The sequence below is a fragment of the Gadus morhua genome, chromosome 12, assembly GCF_902167405.1.
Source record: "Gadus morhua chromosome 12, gadMor3.0, whole genome shotgun sequence".
Lineage (NCBI taxonomy): Eukaryota > Metazoa > Chordata > Actinopteri > Gadiformes > Gadidae > Gadus > Gadus morhua.
The window spans coordinates 11,857,802-11,885,592 of NC_044059.1; the positions used below are offsets into that span (position 1 = coordinate 11,857,802).

At 45.2% G+C, this 27,791-nt stretch overlaps 1 protein-coding gene across 1 annotated transcript in view; it reads left to right on the forward strand.

Annotated features, from left to right (window-relative positions):
* obscna (obscurin, cytoskeletal calmodulin and titin-interacting RhoGEF a) overlaps window positions 1-27,791 on the forward strand; it is a 75,122-nt gene that overhangs the window by 25,617 nt on the left and 21,714 nt on the right. The window contains exons 25-49 of the mRNA XM_030372245.1: window positions 724-990; window positions 1,416-1,682; window positions 2,541-2,807; window positions 3,405-3,677; window positions 4,157-4,435; window positions 4,837-5,094; window positions 5,329-5,604; window positions 6,073-6,348; window positions 6,821-7,096; window positions 7,737-8,012; window positions 8,457-8,732; window positions 9,374-9,649; window positions 10,092-10,367; window positions 15,034-15,309; window positions 15,782-16,057; window positions 16,640-16,915; window positions 17,359-17,634; window positions 19,115-19,390; window positions 19,833-20,108; window positions 20,551-20,826; window positions 22,171-22,446; window positions 22,890-23,165; window positions 23,688-23,963; window positions 24,459-24,734; window positions 24,825-27,530. Coding sequence (XP_030228105.1) covers window positions 724-990; window positions 1,416-1,682; window positions 2,541-2,807; window positions 3,405-3,677; window positions 4,157-4,435; window positions 4,837-5,094; window positions 5,329-5,604; window positions 6,073-6,348; window positions 6,821-7,096; window positions 7,737-8,012; window positions 8,457-8,732; window positions 9,374-9,649; window positions 10,092-10,367; window positions 15,034-15,309; window positions 15,782-16,057; window positions 16,640-16,915; window positions 17,359-17,634; window positions 19,115-19,390; window positions 19,833-20,108; window positions 20,551-20,826; window positions 22,171-22,446; window positions 22,890-23,165; window positions 23,688-23,963; window positions 24,459-24,734; window positions 24,825-27,530 — 9,285 coding nt within the window. The remainder of the gene's footprint in view (window positions 1-723; window positions 991-1,415; window positions 1,683-2,540; window positions 2,808-3,404; window positions 3,678-4,156; window positions 4,436-4,836; window positions 5,095-5,328; window positions 5,605-6,072; window positions 6,349-6,820; window positions 7,097-7,736; window positions 8,013-8,456; window positions 8,733-9,373; window positions 9,650-10,091; window positions 10,368-15,033; window positions 15,310-15,781; window positions 16,058-16,639; window positions 16,916-17,358; window positions 17,635-19,114; window positions 19,391-19,832; window positions 20,109-20,550; window positions 20,827-22,170; window positions 22,447-22,889; window positions 23,166-23,687; window positions 23,964-24,458; window positions 24,735-24,824; window positions 27,531-27,791) is intronic.

Here is a 27,791-nt window from a genome sequence, read left to right on the forward strand (position 1 = left end):
TACGGTCTGGTGGGGTTCAGTACGGTCCGAGGGAGGGGGTGCCTCTGGTGGGGTTCAGTACGGTCTGGTGGGGTTCAGTACAGTCCGAGGGAGGGGGTGCCTCCGGTGGGGTTCAGCACGGTCCGAGGGAGGGGGTGCCTCTGGTGGGGTTCAGTACGGTCCGAGGGAGGGGGTGCCTCTGGTGGGGTTCAGTAGGGTCTGGTGGGGTTCAGTACGGTCTGGTGCGGTTTAGTACAGTCTGGTGGGGTTTAGTACGGTTTGGTGGTGGTTAGTACAGTCTGGTGGGGTTTAGTACGGTTTGGTGGTGGTTAGTACAGTCTTGTGGGGTTTAGTATAGTCTGGTGGGGTTTAGTACAGTCTGGTGGGGTTTAGTACTGTCTGGTGGGGTTCAGTATAGCTTGGTGGTGGTTAGTGTACCCCTGCCTCAGCTGACCTCAAAGTACAGGAAGGGGTCCTTCTGGTGGGGGATACGTACGGTTCGTTAGTTCACAGTTCGTTAGTGGGTGATATATATTAACCATATGGATATTAAGGTTACCATCCAAATTACCTTTAAGTTCCCTTTGATCACTTGTTGGTTCACTAGCTAGTTTGTTGATTCAATTGTTGGTTCACTTGTTAGTCTGCAAATATATCCATGTTCCAAACACAAAGGTCTTACAGCTGTAACCAAAACGCACAGAGACAGATGTATCTGACCTGTATTCCCGGGACGTCCCTCAGCCCTCCCTGTCACCTTCACCAAGGAGGTGGAGCCGGTGTCGGTGAGGGAGGGGGGCCGGGCCGTGCTCTGCTGTGAGCTGTCCCGGCCCGGGGCCCCCGTGGACTGGACGAAGGGCCGGACGGTGCTCAGACCGGGGGACAAGTACGAGATGAGGCAGGAGGGGCCCTACACCAAGCTGGTCATCCTCAGCGCAGAGGAGAGCGACGCGGGCAAGTACACCTGTAAGAGCCAGGACGGACAGTCCACCGCCCAGCTCACCGTCACAGGTAAGGTATCGCTGGGATGAGGTGTTCACCCATGTTTTAAATGTTTGTAAAGGTGAAAGGTAAAAGATTAAAGTTGCCTCAGAGTCTAACATTTTGATTTTTTGTTATTTTGAATCGATTTTTTCATTGATATAAAAAGTACTAAGAAGTAAAAAGATTTTATATAATAATTGTTATTACATCAAATAAAATACTCAAAATTAATAAATGAACTATGCATAATTGATTTAATAATAAATGCATTCCAGACGTCAAGGTAATTTAAATCCACATGGTATCTACTACATCATAACGTCTAAAAGGTCTCACCTTACATCCTCATCACATCTTCAGTCATCTTCCTAAACATCCACACCGTGCATGACCTGGTTCGGAGCTCCACCTCGTGGCCATGTTCCTCAGCGTTGTCCCGCTCCGCCCCCCAGCTCCCCCCATCACCTTCAAGGTGAAGCTGAGGAACCAGCAGGTGGAGGAGGAGAGCAGCGTCACCCTGAGCTGTGAGCTCTCCAGGCCGGGCCTGGCGGCCGAGTGGAGGAGGGGGCTGGAGGTCCTGAAGAGCGGCCTGAGGCACCAGGTCAGACGGAGGGAGGGCGTGATGGAGCTGACGGTCAGGAACGCCCTGCTGGAGGACAGCGGGGTGTATTGCTGCGTCTACGGCGACGCCCTGACCACGGCCAACCTCACCGTCACCCGTAAGGAGACCGCTGCTTCTGCGGCAAAGTCACTTTTACAGTTCACTGCATTCTTGTATGCATTTGACAAATGAAACTCCTGAAGCTTGAATCTCTGTTTAGATTCAAGATTCGAAAGACAGAGATAGAGATAGATAGATACACCTCTGTGTGATTCACTGGATATCTATGAGTTAATCTGAAGTATTCCACTGCTGGACTTTTTTCCTCAGACAGTACACAGTTATATTGGTATAGTTTGGAAATTATGAAGAATAAATAAACAAGCAATCCCATAATAAAAGGGAGATCTTGACCTCTCAGGGCTAGGGTCATAGGGGTCAGGGGGGGATAATAAAATAGATGGCCCGTTAAGCCCTTTGAGACTGTACCTGTGAGTAAGGGCTATAAAAATAAAACTGAATTGAATATAATCCACTAACGATAATGATTGAATGAATAAACGAAGGCTAAAGTCCTCCCTTCTCTCCCTCCCCTTCCTCCCCTCCCTCCCTCCCTCCCCTCCCCCCTCCTTCCCCCCCTCCCCTCCCTCCTTCCCCCCTCTCCTCCCTCCCTCCCTCCTCCCCCTCCCCCCCTCCCTCCCATCCCTCCCCTCCCCCCTCCCTCCCCCCCTCCCCTCCCTCCTTCCCCCCTCCCCCCCTCCCCTCCCTCTCCTCCCTCCCTCCCTCTCCTCCCTCCTCCCCCTCCCCCCCTCCCTCCCATCCCTCCCCTCCCTCCCTCCCTCCTTCCCCCCCTCCCCTCCCTCCCATCCCTCCCCTCCCTCCCCTCCCTCCCTCTCCTCCCCTTCCTCCCCTCCCCCCCTCCCCTCTACTCCCTCCCTCCCCTCCCCTCCCCCCCTCCCTCCCCTCCCCCTTTCAGCGATCCCCATCACGTTCAAGACGGGGCTGAAGAACCAGGAGGCGCGTGAGGGCGGGGACGTGGCCCTGCGCTGCGAGCTGTCCAAGGCCGGCGTCCCGGTGGAGTGGTGGAAGGGGGAGGACCGGCTGGAGCCCGGCGGACGCTACCAGACGGTGCTCAGCGGCACCTCGGCAGAGCTGCACATCAGGAACATCCAGCCCGAGGACGTGGGCGAGTACAGCTGCATCCTGGGAGAGCAGAGGACCATGGCCGAGGTCAACGTCAGAGGTAGGGGGTCCCCGTACGGGTCTGGAGTCCTGTTGTCTTATTGTCTGGAGTCTTGTTGTCTTGTTGTCTGGAGTCTTGTTGTCTTGTTGTCTGAAGTCTTGTTGTCTGGAGTCTTGTTGTCTTGTTGTCTGGAGTCTTGTTGTCCGGAGTCTTGTTGTCTTGTTGTCTGGAGTCTTGTTGTCTGGAGTCTTGTTGTCTGGAGTCTTGTTGTCTTGTTGTCTGGAGTCTTGTTGTCTTGTTGTCTTGAGTCTTGTGGTCAACATAACATCAGTGGGGTTGTTTTTAATATCCTCAAAACTCAGCAAAAATACCTTGTCCTCAATCCTACGTTATGCACACATTATCAGATACATTACAAAATGTACCTAATCTCAGAATTCTGATTTTAATCTCAGAACTCAAATTAAATTCCCATGTGGCCCTAATCCTTTCCCTATAACCCTTTTTTTCTGCGTTATCGTACAAAATGTTCATAAAAATGTAATGACGTCACATATTCAAGGCCCCAGCTTTGCGATCTACCTGTGTCTTCCGATGTGTGAAAACCGGCGCCCCCAAAGTGGCGTCAGAAACATCTGGCCTCCTTCCTCCCTCCAGCTGCAGCGTCGGTGTACATCGAGAAGGAGCTGGAGAGCCGGGTGGAGGTGACGGAGGGCAAGACGGCCGTGCTCTGCTGCGAGATCTCCAGCGCCAACGTCCCGGTCACCTGGAAGAAGAACGACACCACGGTGGAGCCGGGAGGCCGGTGCCTCATCAGGAAGGAGGGCTTCACCCACACCCTGGAGATCCAGGGTGTGGGTCGAGAGGACGCCGGGGAGTACTGCTGCATCACCCGGGGCAAGAAGACCGCCGCCCGGCTCATCGTGAGGGGTAGGTGGACCGGTAGCCAGCCACTGAGGTCACTGAGGTCCGGACCTCGGCCATTTCTGAAGAGACGATAGAAAATCCTGACCTAATGCTGTAAATCAGAGGTTCTCTCCGGTCTCCGAGATGAGTCAATTATTAATTCAGTGAAGACTCATTTCTCCCCACAAAAGAAGCCCAACGCCAGGGGAGGGTCAGAGCATGCAGAGGTGAATCCCTTACATTCCTCCTGAAATTGATGACATTTTGGTTCTTCTGGATGCGCTTACTTTTTCCAGGATACTCCTTTCTCCTTGTCGTCAGATTTACGTTTCAACCACTTGTCCATTTTCTCAAATTTATTTTGTCTAGCTTTCACAATTGACTTTGCTATTCTATTTTTTAATACATTTTCAGGAGTACCCCCCGCAGTACTCCAAAGTACCCCTAGGGGTGCACATACCCCCATGTGAGACCCACTGACCCAGACCGTTCTCCCTCCACAGAGCGCGTGCGGATCGTCTCGGGGCTGCAGGACCGGACGGTGACGGCGGGCGAGGACGCGGCGTTCGTGTGCGAGCTGAGCCACGCCGACGTGAGCGAAGGCGAGTGGTGGCTGTGCTCTAGCCCGCTGCAGAGGAACGAGATGAACCGGATGACCTTCCACGGGCGGCAGCAGCGCCTGGTGCTCACCATGACCACGCCCGACGAGACCGGAGAGGTGGCCTTTGTGATCGGCGAGGAGAGGACCTCAGCCAAACTCTTAGTGGTTCCCAGAGTCAAAGGTAGAGATGTTCCGATACCATTTTTTCCTTCCCGATACCGATTCCGATTATCGGCCGATACCGAGTATATACCGATACCGCATCTCGCATTGTAACTACTAATAGCACTTGTTCTGATTGTAGGGTTCTCTTACGTTGACAGCAATGTATAGTCGGTTCACATACTGTCGACAATTTTTTTTTTGTCATGTGATGGTATCGAATTGCATACTCACCGATACCCAATACTGCATTTTAGGCAGTATCAGAGGAATTTCCGATACTTGTATCATATCAGAACAATTCTAGACAATGCTAAACAAAGGGACGTGTGAGTCAAAGGGGATTCCTGCCTTTATGATTGGACGACCTAACTTAACGATGCATGCTAACAAATCCAAAATTGTCTTTGCAAAATGTAGTTTTGTTGAAGGAGCGGCCTAAGGATGTCGTGATCATGGAGGGGCAAACGGCCACCCTCTCCTGCACCACGTCTGATGACACCAACCCGGTCAGCTGGAGAAGGAACAGCGCACCCCTCCACCACGGCACCAAATACGAGATCCGCAAGGAGGGCCACCTGAACCTGCTGCTCATCCACGACGCGGAGCTCCTGGACACCGGCACATACACCTGTGACACTGGCGATGTGAAGGGCAATGCCCTGCTCACTGTGCACGGTAAAACCTATCCAAACGAGTATCTATACCATGTTTGTTTGCTTTTTGTAAAAAATAGTATTGATATTTTTTTACCTATGTCCTGCACGATAAATCAATGATTTCGTATCTTTTGAAAAGTTAGTGAGTTTGAGTTCATTGAGGTATGTATTATTGTATTGGGATGTTCATTCTCTTGTGACCCAAACACCTCTTATGACAAGTCTTAACTTGGCATCCAACTCTCTCTTCCAGAACTGCCTCCGTTCTTCCAGGAAGGGGTGCATGATGCAGAGGCGGAGGAGGAAGGAACTACCTCTCTGTCCTGTGAGCTTTCTAAGCCTCCTCAGCCTGGAGTGTTGGTGCAGTGGCGGAAGAACAGGCTGCCACTGAGAGCCAACAGGAAGTATGAGATGAGACAAGATGGCTGCCTGCTCCAGCTCCTCATCAAGGACCTCAAACCAGAGGACACAGGCAGCTACTCCTGTCAAGTTGGAGAAGTCGAGAGCTCTGCTAGTTTGGCAGTCAGAGGTGAGAGCACATTGTATTGGTTTATAATTACCCCAATCTAACATGGTGCATTTGTATATCTTATAATGGTTACATTTCAAACTGATGAAACTGTGTAATGGTGTAAACAATCATTCTTCCTAGTACGTGGTCACATATTTGTCAAAAGCTGGATATTGTCTTTGGGCATCATGTTCTGTGGCATGTACTGTCTTTCCAGTACCCCAAACATATCTATCCTCTGCCCTATCCTGTTCAGTGTTTATATTCATCCCTGCTCTAGTAATCAGCTGGTAAAGAACATCATTAATTTGCTACGCTGATGGCATCCAGGTTTTTACTAAGGTGTTCAAAGTGTTGGCGAACTCCTTGGACCTTGTCAATGGCCTCATCCTAGACATTGAAATACAGAAAGGACAACACAAAGATTTTGCCTCAAAGAAAGATTTCTATAATACCAACCTATCTCAATGCCGACCCCTTCTCCAGAACTCCCTCCAACTATCAACAAGGAGCTACAGAGTGTGGAGGCTGAGGAGGAAGGAACTACCTCTCTGTCCTGTGAGCTTTCTAAGCCTCCTCAGCCCGGAATGTTGGTGCAGTGGAGGAAGAACAGGCTGCCACTGAGAGCCAACAGGAAGTATGAGATGAAACAAGATGGCTGCCTGCTCCAGCTCCTCATCAAGGACCTCAAACCAGAGGACAGTGGCAGCTACTCCTGCCTAGTTGGAGTAGTAGAGAGCTCTGCTAGTCTGACTGTGAAAGGTGAGTTCATATTGCAGTGATTCAAAGGTAATCTTAAAGGCTATTACTCCAGTTCAAAAAAGTGAATTTGTACAACGTACATGCCATGGCATAACTCCATTCCTTGCATTAGTTAGTGGGATTTGGTTGAATAAGCTTCTTGGTCCCGGGGATATAGTGATACTCGATATCATTACGAACCAAGCCATTTGCAGTTTTCAGCTGAGCGTACCGCATAGTCCCGATTTAATTGTGACACTAAGATCATTCGGGTGACATTTATCCATTGACTGCAAGAAATGGGAATCTCGATTTGTGTCATCAGCTGGCAAGAAATATCATTCAATCACTATGCTGATGACTCCCAGTTGTAAATATGGTGTCCAATGTCTGGGCTAACACCTTGTCAATGAGCCAGCAGTAAGATTGTATCGTGAAAAGGTTCTTCCGAACATAAATAAGAATACGATGTTCCGTATCTTCTCTCCTCCAGAACTCCCTCCTTACTTTGAGGAGGAGATACAGGATGTGGAGGCTGAGGAGGAAGGAACTACCTCTCTGTCCTGTGAGCTTTCTAAGCTTCCTCAGCCTGGAGTGTTGGTGCAGTGGAGGAAGAACAGGCTGCCACTGAGAGCCAACAGGAAGTATGAGATGAAACAAGATGGCTGCCTGCTCCAGCTCCTCATCAAGGACCTCAAACCAGAGGATAGTGGCAGCTACTCCTGTCTAGTAGGAGGAGCAGAGAGCTCTGCTAGTCTGGCTGTGACCGGTGAGTTAATATACTGTACTGGTTGATATGTTAAAGGATGTTACTCCAATGTCAGATGGTAGTTACACTATTCGAAAAGTCCAGTATTTTAGTACAACGTTTGACTATACTGAATACAGAGTCAGTCTCTTCTGAATTACCCCTTCGTGCTTCATTGTCACATTTTGGATCCAAAGTAAGAAAAATAAAAAGAAGGTGCCGCAAACTCTGAGTTCCACTGGTAAGAATGATTAATTGGTGATAACGGTTCGGCCTACAAAGGCCTTCATCAGATCACATAGGACCCATATTGGACCCAAACGTCTTGACATCATCTTGAGCATCATGTTCTCAGGCATGAACTGCCTCCACAGAAACCGAGGAGAATCTGTTCCCTACGCATTACCTTGTTCTCTCTGTAATGTTCTCCTGGTTCATCATCAGATGAGATCGAATGTCATTCATTAGTTATGCTGATGACGCTCAACTGTACCACTCAGCTGTACCAAGTCATTTGTTGGCTGAAGAATTTTAAATGGGCTGCAACCAGTCACAAAATTACAACATTTGCAAAAAATTGTCCAGATCTATGAATTTGCCCAAAATATATGTTGTCCTAAAATCAAACATATCTCAATGCGTGTTTCCATCTCCCCTCCAGAACTCCTTCCATCGTTCAACAAGGAGCTAGAGAGTGTGGAGGCTGAGGAGGAAGGAACTACCTCTCTGTCCTGTGAGCTTTCTAAGCCTCCTCAGCCTGAAGTGTTGGTGCAGTGGAGGAAGAACAGGCTGCCACTGAGAGCTAACAGGAAGTATGAGATGAAACAAGATGGCTGCCTGCTCCAGCTCCTCATCAAGGACCTCAAACCAGAGGACAGTGGCAGCTACTCCTGTCTAGTAGGAGGAGCAGAGAGCTCTGCTAGTCTGGCTGTGACCGGTGAGTTCATATAGTGTTCTTGATCATCAGGTATTCTAAAGACTCTTCCTCAGATACAAGGTGGTGTTTGAAGCATAGAGTTGATCTGCTATATGGTCTCATATTTGACCATAACTTGGTATTTCCCGGAGGGTCCTGTTCTTAGATGTGCAGTGTCTCTTCAGAGTTGTACAAAGATGTATTTTTGTCTCTATCCAGTTGACCTGGTTGATGCTCATCTTTGGTGATGTCTTTAGCTGGTCAGGAATATAGTTCAAAACCTTTGCTGATGACACCTAGCTGTACCAAGGTGTACAAGAGGTTTGATATCTTATTGACCATGAGGTGGATTCGGTCATACATATAAAGATATCCTATAGATTAGCCAGCACTATGAAAGTGCTGAGAAGATCTTTGCTTAGCATCAAAAGATGTGTAGATTAACTTTAAACATCTCTCCTCCAGAACTCCTTCCATCCTTCAACAAGGAGCTGCAGAGTGTGGAGGCGGAGGAGGAAGGAACTACCTCTCTGTCCTGTGAGCTTTCTAAGCCTCCTCAGCCTGGAGTGTTGGTGCAGTGGAGGAAGAACAGGCTGCCACTGAGAGCCAACAGGAAGTATGAGATGAAACAAGATGGCTGCCTGCTCCAGCTCCTCATCAAGGACCTCAAACCAGAGGACAGTGGCAGCTACTCCTGTCTAGTAGGAGGAGCGGAGAGCTCTGCTAGTCTGGCTGTGACCGGTGAGTTAATATACTGTACTGGTTGATATGTTAAAGGATGTTGCTCCAATGTCAGATGGTAGTTACACTATTCGAAAAGTCCAGTATTTTAGTACAAAGTTTGACTATACTGAATACAGAGTCAGTCTCTTCTGAATTACCCCTTCGTGCTTCATTGTCACATTTTGGATCCAAAGTAAGAAAAATAAAAAGAAGGTGCCGCAAACTCTGAGTTCCACTGGTAAGAATGATTTATTGGTGATAACGGTTCGGCCTACAAAGGCCTTCATCAGATCACATAGGACCCATATTGGACCCAAACATCTTGACATCATCTTGAGAATCATGTTCTCAGGCATGAACTGCCTCCACAGAAACTGAGGAGAATCTGTTCTCTACGCATCACCTTGTTCTCTCTGTAATGTTCTCCTGGTTCATCATCAGATGAGATCGAATGTTATTCATTAGTTTCGCCAATGACGCTCAACTGTACCACTCAGCTGTAACAAGTCATTTGTTGGCTGAAGAATTCTAAATGGGCTGCAACCATTCAGAAAATTACAACACATGCAAAAAAGGGGCCAGCTCTTTGATTTTGCCCAAAATATGTATCTTCCTAAAATCAAACGTATCTCAATGCTTCGTTTCCATCTCTCCTCCAGAACTCCTTCCATCGTTCAACAAGGAGCTACAGAGTGTGGAGGCTGAGGAGGAAGGAACTACCTCTCTGTCCTGTGAGCTTTCTAAGCCTCCTCAGCCTGGAGTGTTGGTGCAGTGGAGGAAGAACAGGCTGCCACTGAGAGCCAACAGGAAGTATGAGATGAAACAAGATGGCTGCCTGCTGCAGCTCCTCATCAAGGACCTCAAACCAGGGGACAGTGGCAGCTACTCCTGTCTAGTAGGAGGAGCAGAGAGCTCTGCTAGTCTGGCTGTCACTGGTGAGTTCATACTCTTCTTGATCATCAGGTATTCTAAAGTCTCTTCCTTAGATACAAGGTGGTGTTTGAAGCATAGAGTTGATCTGCTGCATGGTCTCATATTTGACCATAACTTGGTATTTCCTGGAGGGTCCTGTTCTCAGATGTGCAGTGTCTCTTCAGAGTTGTACAAAGATGTATCTTTGTCTCTATTCAGTTGACCTGGTTGATGCTCATCTTTGGTGATGTCTTTAGCTGGTCAGGAATATAGTTCAAAACCTTTGCTGATGACACCTAGCTGTACCAAGGTGTACAAGAGGTTTGATATCTTATTGACCATGAGGTGGATTCGGTCATACATATAAAGATATCCTATAGATTAGCCAGCACTATGAAAGTGCTGAGAAGATCTTTGCTTAGCATTAAAAGATGTGTAGATTAACTTTAAACATCTCTCCTCCAGAACTCCTTCCATCGTTCAACAAGGAGCTGCAGAGTGTGGAGGCTGAGGAGGAAGGAACTACCTCTCTGTCCTGTGAGCTTTCTAAGCCTCCTCAGCCTCGAGTGGTGGTGCAGTGGAGGAAGAACAGGCTGCCACTGAGAGCCAACAGGAAGTATGAGATGAAACAAGATGGCTGCCTGCTCCAGCTCCTCATCAAGGACCTCAAACCAGAGGACAGTGGCAGCTACTCCTGTCTTGTAGGAGGAGCAGAGAGCTCTGCTAGTCTGGCTGTGAACGGTGAGTTAATATACTGTACTGGTTGATATGTTAAAGGATGTTACTCCAATGTCAGATGGTAGTTACACTATTGGAAAAGTCCAGTATTTTAGTACAAAGTTTGACTATACTGAATACAGAGTCAGTCTCTTCTGAATTACCCCTTCGTGCTTCATTGTCACATTTTGGATCCAAAGTAAGCCAAGGCAAGGCAAGGCAACTTTATTTATATAGCACTTTTCATACACAAGGCAGACTCAAAGTGCTTCACATATAAACATTGTCATACAATAAAATAAAATAATAGATAAGTAAAAGAAAATATATGCAAAGAAATGAGTAAAATAGAAAGTGCAATGTATTTAAGAGAAAATTAAATTGAAAGTTAAAAAGGCTTTTTAGTAAGTAAAATTGAAAGTGCAATTTTTAAGATCAGATCAACAGTCTCTCTGGAACCCAAGTCGGGACTACAACCCGACCTAAAGGAACTTGGTCCTTTCTCTGGAACTCAAATCCAGATTCTAGGACTCTAACCCAGACAGAACTTGGAAACGTCTCCCACGGAGCTCGGTCTCAGAATTCCACCCACACACAAACTCAGGACTCTAACCCTTATACAAATACAAACTCAGGACTCTAACCCTTATACAAACAAACTCAGGACTCTAACCCTTACACAAATACAAGCTCAGGACTCTTACCCTTATACAAATACAAATTCAGGACTCTAACCCTTATACAAACAAACTCAGGACTCTAACCCTTATACAAACTCAGGACTCTAACCCTTATACACCTCTTCTCAAAAGAGTTAAACACAATTCTTCGTATATTCAGTGATTATTGGTCTCAAACCCTTATCCTTTCTCTCTGGTATCAGATCATGTATTTTTCTGGTAAAAATAGAAAATAAAGGGAAAGTTAAAAAGGAAAGTGCAATGTATTTAAGAAAGTGAGAAAATTAAATTGAAAGTTATTTAAGATCAGATCAACAGACTCTCTGGAACCCAAGTCGGGACCACAACCCGACCTTAAGGACAATCTATTACAATATTCTAGCCCAGAACCAAAGGCAAACAACAAACAACCTCAGCAAATGTCATGTATTTTTCTGGTAAAAATAGAAAATAAAGGGAAAGTTAAAAAGGCATTTTAGTAAAATAAAGGTAAAGTATTTAAGATTTAGCAGAAAGCTAAAGCAAACATCAAAGTCTTCAATCTTGTTTTGAAGGTGCTCAGAGTTGGGGCAAGTCTTAAATCCTTAGGGAGTTTATTCCAGCTATTTGTTGCATAGTAACTAAATCCTGCTTTCCCATGTTTCGTGTTTACTCTGGGGATAATTAACAGATTGGTCTCAGAAGATCTTAGTGTTCTAGAAGGCTTATGTAGTGGAAGCATATCAGTTAAATATTTTGGGCCTAAACCATGTAGGGATTTATAGGTTAGCAACATGATTTTGAAATCAATTCTCTGACCTACAGGAAGCCAATGTAACGATTTAAGAATTGGTGTAATATGTTCAAATTTTTTGGTCTTTGTTAAAACTCTAGCAGCAGCATTCTGAACAAGCTGAAGCTTCCTTAGAGTTTGTTTTGGGAGACCTGTAAGGAGACCATTGCAGTAATCAAGCTTACTAGTGATAAAGGCATGTACAAGTTTTTGTAAGTCTTCGGTGGACATGAGCCCTCTAAGTCTTGCTACATTTTTAAGGTGATAATATGCAGATTTTGTAACTGATTTGATGTGACTTTCGAAATGTAAATCAGAATCCATGATAACCCCTAGGTTTCTGGCTTTGATTGAGGTTTTCAGGGACAGAGAGTGAAGGTGTTGGGTTACTTTAAGCCTTTCCGTTTTAGCACCAAATACAATTATCTCTGTTTTATCCTCATTTAGCTGAAGGAAATTTCGGCACATCCAGTCTTTCACTTGCCCAATGCACTGGCACAGCAGATCTATGGGCCGATAGTCATTTGGTGATAGCGATACATAGATTTGCGTGTCATCAGCATAGCAATGATGGTCAATATTGTTATTATGCATGATTTGCCCTAGTGGGAGCATGTAGATGTTGAATAAAGAGGGTCCTAAGATCGAACCTTGTGGGACTCCACACATCACGTTGGTTGATTCTGATACAAAGTCGCCGATGGAAACAAAGTAGTTCCTATTTTGTAGGTAGGATCTGAACCAATTTAAGACTGTGCCTGAAAGCCCCACCAAGTTTTCTAACCTGTCCAAAAGTATTGTTTGGTCTACAGTGTCGAATGCAGCACTGAGGTCTAGAAGCATTAGTATTGAGGTTTTGCCAGAGTCTGTGTTAAGACGGATGTCGTTTACAACTTTAATGAGGGCGGTCTCAGTGCTGTGCAGGGGTCGAAATCCTGATTGGAAGGTGTCATAGCAACCAGTTGATGCCAGGAAGTGATTAAGTTGCTGGAGGACAACTTTCTCAATGATTTTACTTATGAAGGGCAGATTTGATATTGGTCTGTAGTTGTTAATAATAGAGGTATCTAGGCTCCGCTTTTTTAAAAGGGGTTTAATAACTGCAGTTTTCAGGGCTTTTGGGAAGTTGCCTGACTGGAGAGAGTTGTTAACTATCTGCAATATGTCTATTGCTAGGCAGTCAAAAACATTCTTAAAGAGGTTGGTAGGTAAAGAATCAAGGCAACAGGTGGATGGCTTTAGTTGTGTAACAGTTTCCACAAGAGTTTTAGAGTCAATAACATTAAAGCATGCCATCCCTGCCATGTTACTTTTGCCTGAACAGGGTGGTAGTCCAACATTTTTGTTTGAAGTGGAGATATTGATGGCGCGTCTGATGCCTTCAATTTTATCAGTATAAAAAGCTGCAAACTCATTGCATTTCTGCATGGAATGGAGATCAGGTGGAATTTGTGTTGGGGGGTTGGTCAGTCTGTCAACAGTTGCAAATAGGGTTTTTGCATTATTATTATTGGATTTAATGATATTGGAGAAAAATGTTTCTCTAGCACTTTTTAAGTCTGAATTGTAGGCACGGAGGCTCTCTTTGTAGATATCATGGTGAATATGAAGTTTTGTTTTACGCCAGATGCGTTCAACCTTCCTGCATTCTTTTTTCTGTGCTGTTACAGAAGCAGCTTTTCTCCAGGGTGCCTTTTGCTTTCCAGAAATCGTTTTAACCTTGTAAGGTGCAATGACATCCATGACTTTCAAAATTTTCAAATTAAAGTTTTCTACAAGATCATCAGCAGAACATGGGTTGAGAGGTGGTAGTAAGGAGATGGCCGTTCTAAAAAGTACATACGATTCTTCATTGATATACCGTTTTTTGACAGTATTTGATTTTGTCTGTATGTTGGGAATAAAATATATATTAAAGAAAACACAAAAGTGGTCAGACAAGGAAGGATCAGTCACAGAGAGATCAGAAACATTGAGGCCCTTTGTGATAACCAGGTCTAGAGTGTGGCCCTTACAATGAGTAGTCTCTTTCACATGTTGGGACAGTTCAAATGTGTCCAAAATGGTAAAAAGTTTTTTTGCACACTTGTCATTCAAATCATCAGTATGAAAATTGAAGTCACCAGTTATAACTAGACAGTCAAAGTCTGTGGAGATGCTAGACAATAATTCTGTGAATTCATCGAAAAAATTTGCAGAGTATGTGGGTGGCCTGTAAATAATTAATAGGAGAACTCTGGGGGAGCATTTCAATAAAGCACAAAGGTATTCGAATGATGGAAAATCACCAAATAACATCTGTTTCCCCTGAAAATCATTTTTAAATATAACAGCGACCCCTCCACCTCTTTTTCCAGATCTACATGCATCAAAAAAGTTATAGTTGGGAGGAGCTGTCTCTATCAGAACGGTTGCACTGTTATTTTGTTCCAGCCATGTTTCAGTTAAAAACATAAAATCCAGTTTAGAGATGGTAATAAAATCATTAACTAAAAATGATTTGTTATTAAGAGACCTAACATTAAGTAGACCCATCCTGATGGTGTTGTTGATAGGCTTTAAGGTTGTTTTTGGTTTGGAGGAAATATGTATGAGATTTGTGAGGTTAGCAGTGTGTCTAAGTTTCCCTTTGTTTACTCTCTTAGTGGTTACAGCAGGAATGCAAAAGTTGCCATGTTTTGACATAGGCAACCTTGGGTTCAGCAGATTATGCGAAACGTCCTTTATACTTTGTCTACGGCTGAACCCTTTTTTGTCTCAGTAATACTGTAAGTAAGAAAAATAAAAAGAAGGTGCCGCAAACTCTGAGTTCCACTGGTAAGAATGATTAATTGGTGATAACGGTTCGGCCTACAAAGGCCTTCATCAGATCACATAGGACCCATATTGGACCCAAACATCTTGACATCATCTTGAGCATCATGTTCTCAGGCATGAACTGCCTCCACAGAAACCGAGGAGAATCTGTTCCCTACGCATCACCTTGTTCTCTCTGTAATGTTCTCCTGGTTCATCATCAGATGAGATCGAATGTCATTCATTAGTTATGCTGATGACGCTCAACTGTACCACTCAGCTGTACCAAGTCATTTGTTGGCTGAAGAATTTGAAACGGGCTGCAACCAGTCAGAAAATTACAACATTTGCAAAAAATTGTCCAGATCTATGAATTTGCCCAAAATATATGTTGTCCTAAAATCAAACATATCTCAATGCTTCGTTTCCATCTCTCCTCCAGAACTCCTTCCATCGTTCAAGAAGGAGCTACAGAGTGTGGAGGCTGAGGAGGAAGGAACTACCTCTCTGTCCTGTGAGCTTTCTAAGCCTCCTCAGCCTGGAGTGTTGGTGCAGTGGAGGAAGAACAGGCTACCACTGAGAGCTAACAGGAAGTATGAGATGAAACAAGATGGCTGCCTGCTCCAGCTCCTCATCAAGGACCTCAAACCAGAGGACAGTGGCAGCTACTCCTGTCTAGTAGGAGGAGCAGAGAGCTCTGCTAGTCTGGCTGTGAAAGGTGAGTTCATATTGCAGTGATTCAAAGGTAATCTTAAAGGCCATAACTCCAATTCAAAAAAGTGAATTTGAACAGCGTACATGCCATGGCATAACTCCATTCCTTGCATTAGTTAACGGGTTTTGGTTGAATAAGCTTCTTGGTCCCGGGGATATAGTGATACTCGATATCATTACGAACCAAGCCATCTGCAGTTTTCAGCTGAGCGTACCGCATAGTCCCGATTTAATTGTGACACTAAGATCATTCGGGTGACATCAATCCATTGGCTGCAAGAAATAAAAATCTCGATTTGTGTCATCAGCTGGCAAGAAATATCATTCAATCACTATGCTGATGACTCCCAGTTGTAAATATGGTGTCCAATGTCTGGGCTAACACCTTGTCAATGAGCCAGCAGTAAGATTGTATCGTGAAAAGGTTCTTCCGAACATAAATAAGAATACGATGTTCCGTATCTTCTCTCCTCCAGAACTCCCTCCTTACTTTGAGGAGGAGATGCAGGATGTGGAGGCTGAGGAGGAAGGAACTACCTCTCTGTCCTGTGAGCTTTCTAAGCCTCCTCAGCCTGGAGTGGTGGTGCAGTGGAGGAAGAACAGGCTGCCACTGAGAGCCAACAGGAAGTATGAGATGAAACAAGATGGCTGCCTGCTCCAGCTCCTCATCAAGGACCTCAAACCAGAGGACAGTGGCAGCTACTCCTGTCTAGTAGGAGGAGCAGAGAGCTCTGCTAGTCTGGCTGTGAACGGTGAGTTAATATACTGTACTGGTTGATATGTTAAAGGATGTTACTCCAATGTCAGATGGTAGTCAGTCTCTTCTGAATTACCCCTTCGTGCTTCATTGTCACATTTTGGATCCAAAGTAAGAAAAATAAAAAGAAGGTGCCGCAAACTCTGAGTTCCAATGGTCAGAATGATTAATTGGTGATAACGGTTCGGCCTACAAAGGCCTTCATCAGATCACATAGGACCCATATTGGACCCAAACATCTTGACATCATCTTGAGAATCATGTTCTCAGGCATGAACTGCCTCCACAGAAACTGAGGAGAATCTGTTCTCTACGCATCACCTTGTTCTCTCTGTAATGTTCTCCTGGTTCATCATCAGATGAGATCGAATGTTATTCATTAGTTACGCTGATGTCACTCAACTGTACCACTCAGCTGTACCAAGTCATTTGTTGGCTGAAGAATTCTAAATGGGCTGCAACCAGTCAGAAAATTACAACACATGCAAAAAAGGGGCCAGCTCTTTGATTTTGCCCAAAATATATATATCCATGAAATCAATCATTTCTCAATGCTTCGTTTCCATCTCTCCTCCAGAACTCCTTCCATCGTTCAACAAGGAGCTACAGAGTGTGGAGGCTGAGGAGGAAGGAACTACCTCTCTGTCCTGTGAGCTTTCTAAGCCTCCTCAGCCTGGAGTGTTGGTGCAGTGGAGGAAGAACAGGCTGCCACTGAGAGCCAACAGGAAGTATGAGATGAAACAAGATGGCTGCCTGCTCCAGCTCCTCATCAAGGACCTCAAACCTGAGGACAGTGGCAACTACTCCTGTCTAGTAGGAGGAGCAGAGAGCTCTGCTAGTCTGGCTGTCACAGGTGAGTTCATACTCTTCTTGATCATCAGGTATTCTAAAGACTCTTCCTCAGATACAAGGTGGTGTTTGAAGCATAGAGTTGATCTGCTGCATGGTCTCATATTTGACCATAAACTTGGTATTTCCTGGAGGGTCCTGTTCTTAGATGTGCAGTGTCTCTTCAGAGTTGTACAAAGATGTATTTTTGTCTCTATTCAGTTGACCTGGTTGATGCTCATCTTTGTTGATGTCTTTAGCTGGTCAGGAATATAGTTCAAAACCTTTGCTGATGACACCTAGCTGTACCAAGGTGTACAAGAGGTTTGATATCTTATTGACCATGAGGTGGATTCGGTCATACATATAAAGATATCCTATAGATTAGCCAGCACTATGAAAGTGCTGAGAAGATCTTTGCTTAGCATTAAAAGATGTGTAGATTAACTTTAAACATCTCTCCTCCAGAACTCCTTCCATCCTTCAACAAGGAGCTGCAGAGTGTGGAGGCGGAGGAGGAAGGAACTACCTCTCTGTCCTGTGAGCTTTCTAAGCCTCCTCAGCCTGGAGTGTTGGTGCAGTGGAGGAAGAACAGGCTGCCACTGAGAGCCAACAGGAAGTATGAGATGAAACAAGATGGCTGCCGGCTCCAGCTCCTCATCAAGGACCTCAAGCCAGAGGACAGTGGAAGCTACTCCTGTCTAGTAGGAGGAGCAGAGAGCTCTGCTAGTCTGGCTGTCACAGGTGAGTTCATATAGTGTTCTTGACAGTAATATCTAAGGTTATTCCTCCAATGACAGATGGTAGTTACATTATTGGAAAAGTATTTTAGTACAAAGTTGAACTTTTAGTACTTTTAGTACAAAGTTGAACATTGCTAAATGCAGTGAGTCTCTTCTAAATGACTTCCTACGGCTTCATGGTCCCATTTTGGACCCAAAGAGCTGGACATAATCTGGAGCATCATGTTCTCAGACGTGAACTTCCTCCTCTGTAATTGAGGATAATCCGTTCTCTCCGCCTCATATTGTCACTCTGTAGTGCTCTCTTGGTTGGTCATAATTTGGAAACAAATATCATTAATTTGTTATGCTGATGACTAGGGCTGTAACGATACACAAACTCACGATTCGGTTTGTATCACGATTTTTGACCCACGGTTCGATACATCCCACGATTTTTTGAAATTTAAAAAGCATTTTATTTAAACAACACTTATATACCAATTAACTTAATGTAACATTTAATAACAAATAATTTGGAACACTGAACAGATTTGAACAGAAAGAATACTATTAAAGTATAGCTAAATGAATAAAGAAATAACGTGTGGGAGGATGCTTTTTTCAACTGTTTGGTTGGTTTAGTCAAATATCCTTATTAGCACTACTTATTAGGCTATGTAACTTAAATAATGACATAATCAGGCCGTATAAAATGCAACATGTTTAATAGCCTAACTTTCAATAGATGGAGAAAAACCTGAAGGTCATGAACGTCGCAATAACGAGGCGTTACGAGTAGCATATGTGTGTGCGCCAGAATGGCAATGTGCGTATGCGTGTGTGAGTGACGTCAGCGAGTGAGTGGACGAGCGCGGAGAGCGAGCGGTAGCGCGTGTGTCTAGTGAAGAAGCGAACGAGTCCGGTAGAATAAAGTACCCATCCTGTCAATAATCGGTGGCCGCTTCATTCCGACCTATAAGCAGACAAACTGCCAGTCAAATCACACAAAACAATAGAGACAGGATCACACAGGCCCCCTCTGGATAAATGTCGTTCATATCGCATATGAGCACTTCGACGGCTGTGGAGAAATGCGATCCTCCGTAGCCACGGAGGATTGCAGTCGCATACTTACGGCATCGATAGGAGGGGGCGCTGTCAGCAGACTATTATCTAGACAAATTATTAGCAAATTTCAATCGGACAATTTGACCGCAGAGTTAGAAAGGGCGTATCGCGCTTCTGCCTTCTCACACCGCGAGACAGGATCGTGGCTTTGAGTATCGCGATTTTCGGTTTGATGCGCGTATCGTTACAGTCCTACTGATGACACTCAGCTGTAACAAGTCATTTGCAGGCTGAAGAATTTTAAACGGGCTGCAACCAGTCAGAAAATTACAAAATATGTAAAAAGAAATCCACATCTATGATTTTGGCCAAAATATATATCTTCCTAAAATCAAACGTATCTCAATGCTTCGTTTCCATCTCTCCTCCAGAACTCCTTCCATCGTTCAACAAGGAGCTACAGAGTGTGGAGGCTGAGGAGGAAGGAACTACCTCTCTGTCCTGTGAGCTCTCTAAGCCTCCTCAGCCTGGAGTGTTGGTGCAGTGGAGGAAGAACAGGCTGCCACTGAGAGCCAACAGGAAGTATGAGATGAAACAAGATGGCTGCCTGCTCCAGCTCCTCATCAGGGACCTCAAGCCAGAGGACAGTGGCAGCTACTCCTGTCTAGTAGGAGGAGCAGAGAGCTCTGCTAGTCTGGCTGTCACAGGTGAGTTCATACTCTTCTTGATCATCAGGTATTCTAAAGACTCTTCCTCAGATACAAGGTGGTGTTTGAAGCATAGAGTTGATCTGCTGCATGGTCTCATATTTGACCATAACTTGGTATTTCCTGGAGGGTCCTGTTCTTAGATGTGCAGTGTCTCTTCAGAGTTGTACAAAGATGTATTTTCGTCTCTATTCAGTTGACCTGGTTGATGCTCATCTTTGTTGATGTCTTTAGCTGGTCAGGAATATAGTTAAAAACCTTTGCTGATGACGCCTAGCTGTACCAAGGTGTACAAGAGGTTTGATATCTTATTGACCATGAGGTGGATTCAGTCATACATATAAAGATATCCTATAGATTAGCCAGCACTATGAAAGTGCTGAGAAGATCTTTGCTTAGCATTAAAAGATGTGTAGATTAACTTTAAACATCTCTCCTCCAGAACTCCTTCCATCCTTCAACAAGGAGCTGCAGAGTGTGGAGGCGGAGGAGGAAGGAACTACCTCTCTGTCCTGTGAGCTCTCTAAGCCTCCTCAGCCTGGAGTGTTGGTGCAGTGGAGGAAGAACAGGCTGCCACTGAGAGCCAACAGGAAGTATGAGATGAAACAAGATGGCTGCCTGCTCCAGCTCCTCATCAGGGACCTCAAGCCAGAGGACAGTGGCAGCTACTCCTGTCTAGTAGGAGGAGCAGAGAGCTCTGCTAGTCTGGCTGTCACAGGTGAGTTCATACTCTTCTTGATCATCAGGTATTCTAAAGACTCTTCCTCAGATACAAGGTGGTGTTTGAAGCATAGAGTTGATCTGCTGCATGGTCTCATATTTGACCATAACTTGGTATTTCCTGGAGGGTCCTGTTCTTAGATGTGCAGTGTCTCTTCAGAGTTGTACAAAGATGTATTTTTGTCTCTATTCAGTTGACCTGGTTGATGCTCATCTTTGTTGATGTCTTTAGCTGGTCAGGAATATAGTTAAAAACCTTTGCTGATGACCCCTAGCTGTACCAAGGTGTACAAGAGGTTTGATATCTTATTGACCATGAGGTGGATTCGGTCATACATATAAAGATATCCTATGGATTAGCCAGCACTATGAAAGTGCTGAGAAGATCTTTGCTTAGCATCAAAAGATGTGTAGATTAACTTTAAACATCTCTCCTCCAGAACTCCTTCCATCGTTCAACAAGGAGCTGCAGAGTGTGGAGGCGGAGGAGGAAGGAACTACCTCTCTGTCCTGTGAGCTTTCTAAGCCTCCTCAGCCTGGAGTGTTGGTGCAGTGGAGGAAGAACAGGCTGCCACTGAGAGCCAACAGGAAGTATGAGATGAAACAAGATGGCTGCCTGCTCCAGCTCCTCATCAAGGACCTCAAACCAGAGGACAGTGGCAGCTACTCCTGTCTAGTAGGAGGAGCAGAGAGCTCTGCTAGTCTGGCTGTGACCGGTGAGTTAATATACTGTACTGGTTGATATGTTAAAGAATGTTGCTCCAATGTCAGATGGTAGTTACACTATTCGAAAAGTCCAGTATTTTAGTACAAAGTTTGACTATACTGAATACAGAGTCAGTCTCTTCTGAATTACCCCTTCGTGCTTCATTGTCACATTTTGGATCCAAAGTAAGAAAAATAAAAAGAAGGTGCCGCAAACTCTGAGTTCCAATGGTCAGAATGATTAATTGGTGATAACGGTTCGGCCTACAAAGGCCTTCATCAGATCACATAGGACTAGGGATGTCCGATATTGGCTTTTTTGCCGATATCCGATATGCGATATTGTCCAACTCTAAATTTTCGATTCCGATATCAGCCGATACCGATGTCGATATTTGGGTTATTTATTTTTCCTCAAACCTAATTTAGGTAACATTACATATCTCCTGTTGTGGAATTAACACAAAATGCTTAATGTTATTGTGATGCCCCACTGGATGCATTCTTGAATGTAACAAGGCTTTCCAAATGTTAACATTGTCTGTGCAAAATAAGAAAAATACTTCAACTTAATTTAAGGGAAAAGTGCCATGTTTATTTTTATTTTTTTAATGGTCTCAGACAACAGTTTGGATTACACTCTCCCTGAGATAATCTTGACAATGCCCACAACAAATTGGGCAAACTTGACTTCACAAATGATAGAACATTGTACCTGAACAACTATGTGCAACATAGCAGTATGTTTCTTTAACTAAAACTCAATAACCTTAATTGAATAAATGCACAAATATGAGTCAATTACAATGTGCACTGTACTGCACAATTTTGAAAACATTTATTTGAGCTATAAATAAAAAAAAAAATAAAAAAAATAAAAAAATCGGTTTTAAGGCAAAAAAAATCCGATACCGATATTGACCGATATTACATTTTTATGCTAATATCGGGCCGATAATATCGGTGGGCCGATAATATCGGACATCTCTACATAGGACCCATATTAGACCCAAACAGCTTGACATCATCTTGAGAATCATGTTCTCAGGCATGAACTGCCTCCACAGAAACTGAGGAGAATCTGTTCTCTACGCATCACCTTGTTCTCTCTGTAATGTTCTCCTGGTTCATCATCAGATGAGATCGAATGTTATTCATTAGTTACGCTGATGTCACTCAACTGTACCACTCAGCTGTACCAAGTCATTTGTTGGCTGAAGAATTCTAAATGGGCTGCAACCAGTCAGAAAATTACAACACATGCAAAAAAGGGGCCAGCTCTTTGATTTTGCCCAAAATATATATATCCATGAAATCAATTATTTCTCAATGCTTCGTTTCCATCTCTCCTCCAGAACTCCTTCCATCGTTCTACAAGGAGCTACAGAGTGTGGAGGCTGAGGAAGAAGGAACTACCTCTCTGTTCTGTGAGCTTTCTAAGCCTCCTCAGCCTGGAGTGTTGGTGCAGTGGAGGAAGAACAGGCTGCCACTGAGAGCCAACAGGAAGTATGAGATGAAACAAGATGGCTGCCTGCTCCAGCTCCTCATCAAGGACCTCAAACCTGAGGACAGTGGCAACTACTCCTGTCTAGTAGGAGGAGCAGAGAGCTCTGCTAGTCTGGCTGTCACAGGTGAGTTCATACTCTTCTTGATCATCAGGTATTCTAAAGACTCTTCCTCAGATACAAGGTGGTGTTTGAAGCATAGAGTTGATCTGCTGCATGGTCTCATATTTGACCATAAACTTGGTATTTCCTGGAGGGTCCTGTTCTTAGATGTGCAGTGTCTCTTCAGAGTTGTACAAAGATGTATTTTTGTCTCTATTCAGTTGACCTGGTTGATGCTCATCTTTGTTGATGTCTTTAGCTGGTCAGGAATATAGTTCAAAACCTTTGCTGATGACACCTAGCTGTACCAAGGTGTACAAGAGGTTTGATATCTTATTGACCATGAGGTGGATTCGGTCATACATATAAAGATATCCTATAGATTAGCCAGCACTATGAAAGTGCTGAGAAGATCTTTGCTTAGCATTAAAAGATGTGTAGATTAACTTTAAACATCTCTCCTCCAGAACTCCTTCCATCCTTCAACAAGGAGCTGCAGAGTGTGGAGGCGGAGGAGGAAGGAACTACCTCTCTGTCCTGTGAGCTTTCTAAGCCTCCTCAGCCTGGAGTGGTGGTGCAGTGGAGGAAGAACAGGCTGCCACTGAGAGCCAACAGGAAGTATGAGATGAAACAAGATGGCTGCCGGCTCCAGCTCCTCATCAAGGACCTCAAGCCAGAGGACAGTGGAAGCTACTCCTGTCTAGTAGGAGGAGCAGAGAGCTCTGCTAGTCTGGCAGTCACAGGTGAGTTCATATAGTGTTCTTGACAGTAATATCTAAGGTTATTCCTCCAATGTCAGATGGTAGTTACATTATTGGAAAAGTATTTTAGTACAAAGTTGAACTTTTAGTACTTTTAGTACAAAGTTGAACATTGCTAAATGCAGTGAGTCTCTTCTAAATGACTTCCTACGGCTTCATGGTCCCATTTTGGACCCAAAGAGCTGGACATAATCTGGAGCATCATGTTCTCAGACGTGAACTTCCTCCTCTGTAATTGAGGATAATCCGTTCTCTCCGCCTCATATTGTCACTCTGTAGTGCTCTCTTGGTTGGTCATAATTTGGAAACAAATATCATTAATTTGTTATGCTGATGACACTCAGCTGTAACAAGTCATTTGCAGGCTGAAGAATTTTAAACGGGCTGCAACCAGTCAGAAAATTACAACATATGTAAAAAGAAATCCACATCTATGATTTTAGCCAAAATATATACTTCCTAAAATCAAACTTATCTCAATGCTCCATATCTTTTCTCCTCCAGAACTCCTTCCATCCTTCAACAAGGAGCTACAGAGTGTGGAGGCTGAGGAGGAAGGAACTACCTCTCTGTCCTGTGAGCTTTCTAAGCCTCCTCAGCCTGGAGTGTTGGTGCAGTGGAGGAAGAACAGGCTACCACTGAGAGCCAACAGGAAGTATGAGATGAAACAAGATGGCTGCCTGCTCCAGCTCCTCATCAAGGACCTCAAACCAGAGGACAGTGGCAGCTACTCCTGTCTAGTAGGAGGAGCAGAGAGCTCCGCTAGTCTGACTGTGACCGGTAAGTTCATATTCTCCTGGTCGATATGTGATCTTAAAGTCCATGAAACCTAATTAAGATGGTCAATTTGTATGTGCCATGGCCTAACTAGATTTGTGAGTGCATAAGTGAAAAGGGATTTGTGAGCTATACTAAATAGTGATAGTCAACATCAATAATCGCCAAGCCATCAGGATTTCAGATGAGCTAGTGTGCGGATGGTCCTAAATAAATTGTGATATTATTTATTATTATATCAGCATCATCAGGTTGCTCCAGTCGACACCTTCTCCAGCCCAGAGCTCAGTTTGTGTCATCAGCTCGCAAAGAACATGATTACATTTCTATGTTGATGGAAACCAGTTTTTATGATGGCGTCTAAAGGCCTGGCTAATGTGTTGTCAAGTGGCTGAAATGCCAAGTGCTATAGACACGTCAGAAGTTTGATTGACCCTTGAAGAGGGATTTGCCTAATTTCGAAAATAATAAAATGTTCAATATCTTTTTCTTCTCTAGAACTTCTTCCAGCTTTCAAGAAGGAGCTACAGAGTGTAGAGGCTAAGGAGGGAGAAGCTGCCTCTCTGTCCTGTGAGCTTTCTAAGCCTCCTGAGCCTGAAGTGAGGGTGAGGTGGAGGAAAAACAGGCTGCCACTGAGGGCCAACAGAAAATATGAGATGAAACAAGATGGCTGCCTGCTCAAGCTCCTCATCAAGGACCTCAACCTAGAGGACAGTGGAAGCTACTCCTGCCTAGTAGGAGGAGCAGAGAGCTCTGCTAGTCTGGCTGTTACAGGTGAGTTTGTAAAACAAATCTCATTCTAAGTTTGTTTATATTTCTGCAAAGAAAGCCTTACTAATGAAACTTTTTTCAAATGGTGTTTAGTGATTGATTTGGATCTCCCTAAGAAGACACTGCCGGTCAAGACAAAGCCTACTTCAGAAGAGAGTGTTGTCGAACACACTCCTCGAGTTCCACCGGTCACGTCAATTACTAAAGATGCCATACCTGTTCCATTGTCCCAGACCTGCGTGACTGACCAGGAATTAGAACTGGAACCAAAGGTGGCACCTAAGGCGGAACCTAAAGTGTCAAAACCTGAGCAAAGGATGAAGCAGGAAGACCAAGGAGAAACATTGACATACATAGCACCTAACAAAGTCAGTGAGGAAGAGCCCGAAACCAAGCAGCTAGATGGAACCCAAGAAAGAAACAATGACGTGAACAAGAGACGCATGTCAGGTTCTCAAGATACCAAGGTTGTGCGATTTGACATCACTGACCCAGAAGATGAACCGCAGCCAACGGCGGAGCCTCAGGTGCCGAAGCCAGTCCCAAGGAGGAAGAATGAGGTCCAAAGAGACACGTTGCCATTAAAGCTTCTGAAAGAAGACAATGAGGAAGTGCATGAAGTGAAGCAGCTTGAAGGTAAACAAGAAACAATCACGGAAGTCGACAAGAGATGTATGTCAGTCAGTAAAGACACCAAGGTGGTGAGATTTGACATTTCTGACCCAGAATGTGAACTGGAGGAAAGGGTGGAACCTGAAGTGCCAAAGCCGGTCCCAAGAAGGAAGCATGAAAGAGACGCAGTGCCAATTATGTCTCTGAGTGATGATGGTGAGAAGGGGCATAAAGTTAAGCAGCTTGAGGTGAAGAAAGAGCAAACCGTGGAGATGGAAAAGAGACATTCGTCTTCAGCTTTGTCACTAGAGAACAAGAGTAAGAAATCCTCAAATGAAGCACCGATAATGAGACCTCTGCAGCCGGCCATGATGAATCAAAAGAAGGAGACAGAGCCTGAGGAACAGAAAGAAAAACTACCATCAACACATTTGGAGAAACCAAGGGGTGGTGATCAGATGTCAGCACCAACTCCACAGGAACAAAGTGAGATTAAAAAGGCTGAACAAATGCCTTTGGACCCACCACAGAAGTATGTCGAGAACAAACCCATAATACCTCAAATTGTGACGTATACCTCAAATGAGGATGACGTACAAAAGAAAGAGGAGGTGCCTTTGAGACCACCGGTAAGAACTAAAGGGAAACTTACTGCGTCAAGCAAAGCATCCGAGTCAGGCTTCAAGGAATTAGTTGAGAGGCAACCATCAAAGGATGATCCTGAACAAGACACGGTTGTCGAAGATATTGTCCCACCACATGAAACCTCTTTGATGGAAGCCACTGTGAAGAAGTCACTGAAAGCTCTTGAAAAAACACCCTCAGCAGATGCTATGGATGAAGTGGCAGTAAAGACAAAAGAGAGGCCTATCGTGATAGAGACCCTACCACCAAAGCCACCTGCGAGGACCAAAGGCAGGGCCAGGAGGGCATCGGGAAGCCAGTTCTCAAGAGACTCCGAGGCGAGTCAAGATGAAGAACAGGTCCTGGTCATTCCTGTGTTTAAGAAGGAAGTTCAGGCAGCTCTAGACTCGGTAAAACTTTTCGAGAAGAAATGTGAGGAGAATAATGATGTTGAGAGGGAACAACCTGTCACACGAGACATCGAGACCGAACAGGAAGCTAAACAACTCGTCAAGAGTAAAGAGAAGGAAGTGGAAATGAAACAGCCATTGCTGCCAGTGGGGCCCCTAAAAGAACAGCCAGTGGCAACACTGTTGGGAACCCCAAGCAGAATGCCTAAACTGGACGAGGGCAGGAAGCACGAGGTGCGACCGATGCGCTTGGAGAGTGAGACACCAGAGTCCCGCGATAACATTCCTCTTCTCGTCATCACGGAAGACGACACCTTCTCCATAGCCGGATCGGAGAAAACGGTGGACTCCAGCAGCATCCAGCCTTTCGGCATCACCGTTAACGCGCCACCTCAACCTGCTCCCATCCAGCTTTTACCTCAGGTGACCCAACCACCAGAGGCACCAACTGAAGCTCCAGAAGATATCATGGATATCATAGACAATGAACCCGAGATGCTGGAAGCTGCGGTCAGGATTCAGGCTGCGTTCAAAGGCTACAAGGCCCGTAAAGACATGCGTCCGGTCTTCAAGGAGGTGTTTAAGAACCAGGGGGTGGAACTCGGCGGTACGGCCCATTTGGAGTGCGTTGCGGAGGGGAAGCTCGAGGCTGTGCGCTGGCTTAGACACGGACAGCAGATAATCGCCGACCAGCGGCACAGGATAAAGACTTCAGAACACGGTGTCCTCGTACTGGAGGTCACCGACGTGAACCTCATGGACGGTGGCGTTTACACCTGTGAAGTCGTCAATAAGTTTGGTGTGATCTCCTATAGCGGTAACATAACCGCGCAAGCCACCCCAGCCACCACCACCAAGCCTGTTCACTCTGCGCTCGCAGCCATCATGCCACTTCAACCGGTGCCCCAGAAGCCTCAAGCCCTGGCAAAGCCGATGCCCCAGGCTCCGCCTCCGACCCAGGCTCCGCCTCCGACCCAGGCTCTGCCTCCAGCCCGGACTCCAGTAGCCCCGGTAGCCTTAGCCAACGAGCCGACCGGCTTTGTCGTTGAGAGTGAGGGCGTCTCTCTATGGGAGGCCTACAACCTGACTGAGCAGGACAGCCAGATGACTCTGCAGGAGAGGAGGCGAGCCTCGCTGATCCCTGCCAGTTCCAGTAAGTGACCCAGTAGCATGGATCAGTTCGTGGTTCACTTGAGACGCGCTTGGACACGGGTCGTTACCCATTCCGTTGTGTTGCTATGCAGAGAGCGCCGTGGCCGTCCTAGGAAGGGGAGGGGCGGTATGTCTGACCTTGCGGTGGTTTGCTGCGGAGGGGAATGGTTTCAAAGTGTAACTGGTTATGACTCTCTGGTATTAATGACATCATGACACTCCACGCTAAGCAATCGATTTGAAGTGCAGTCCAAACATCAAG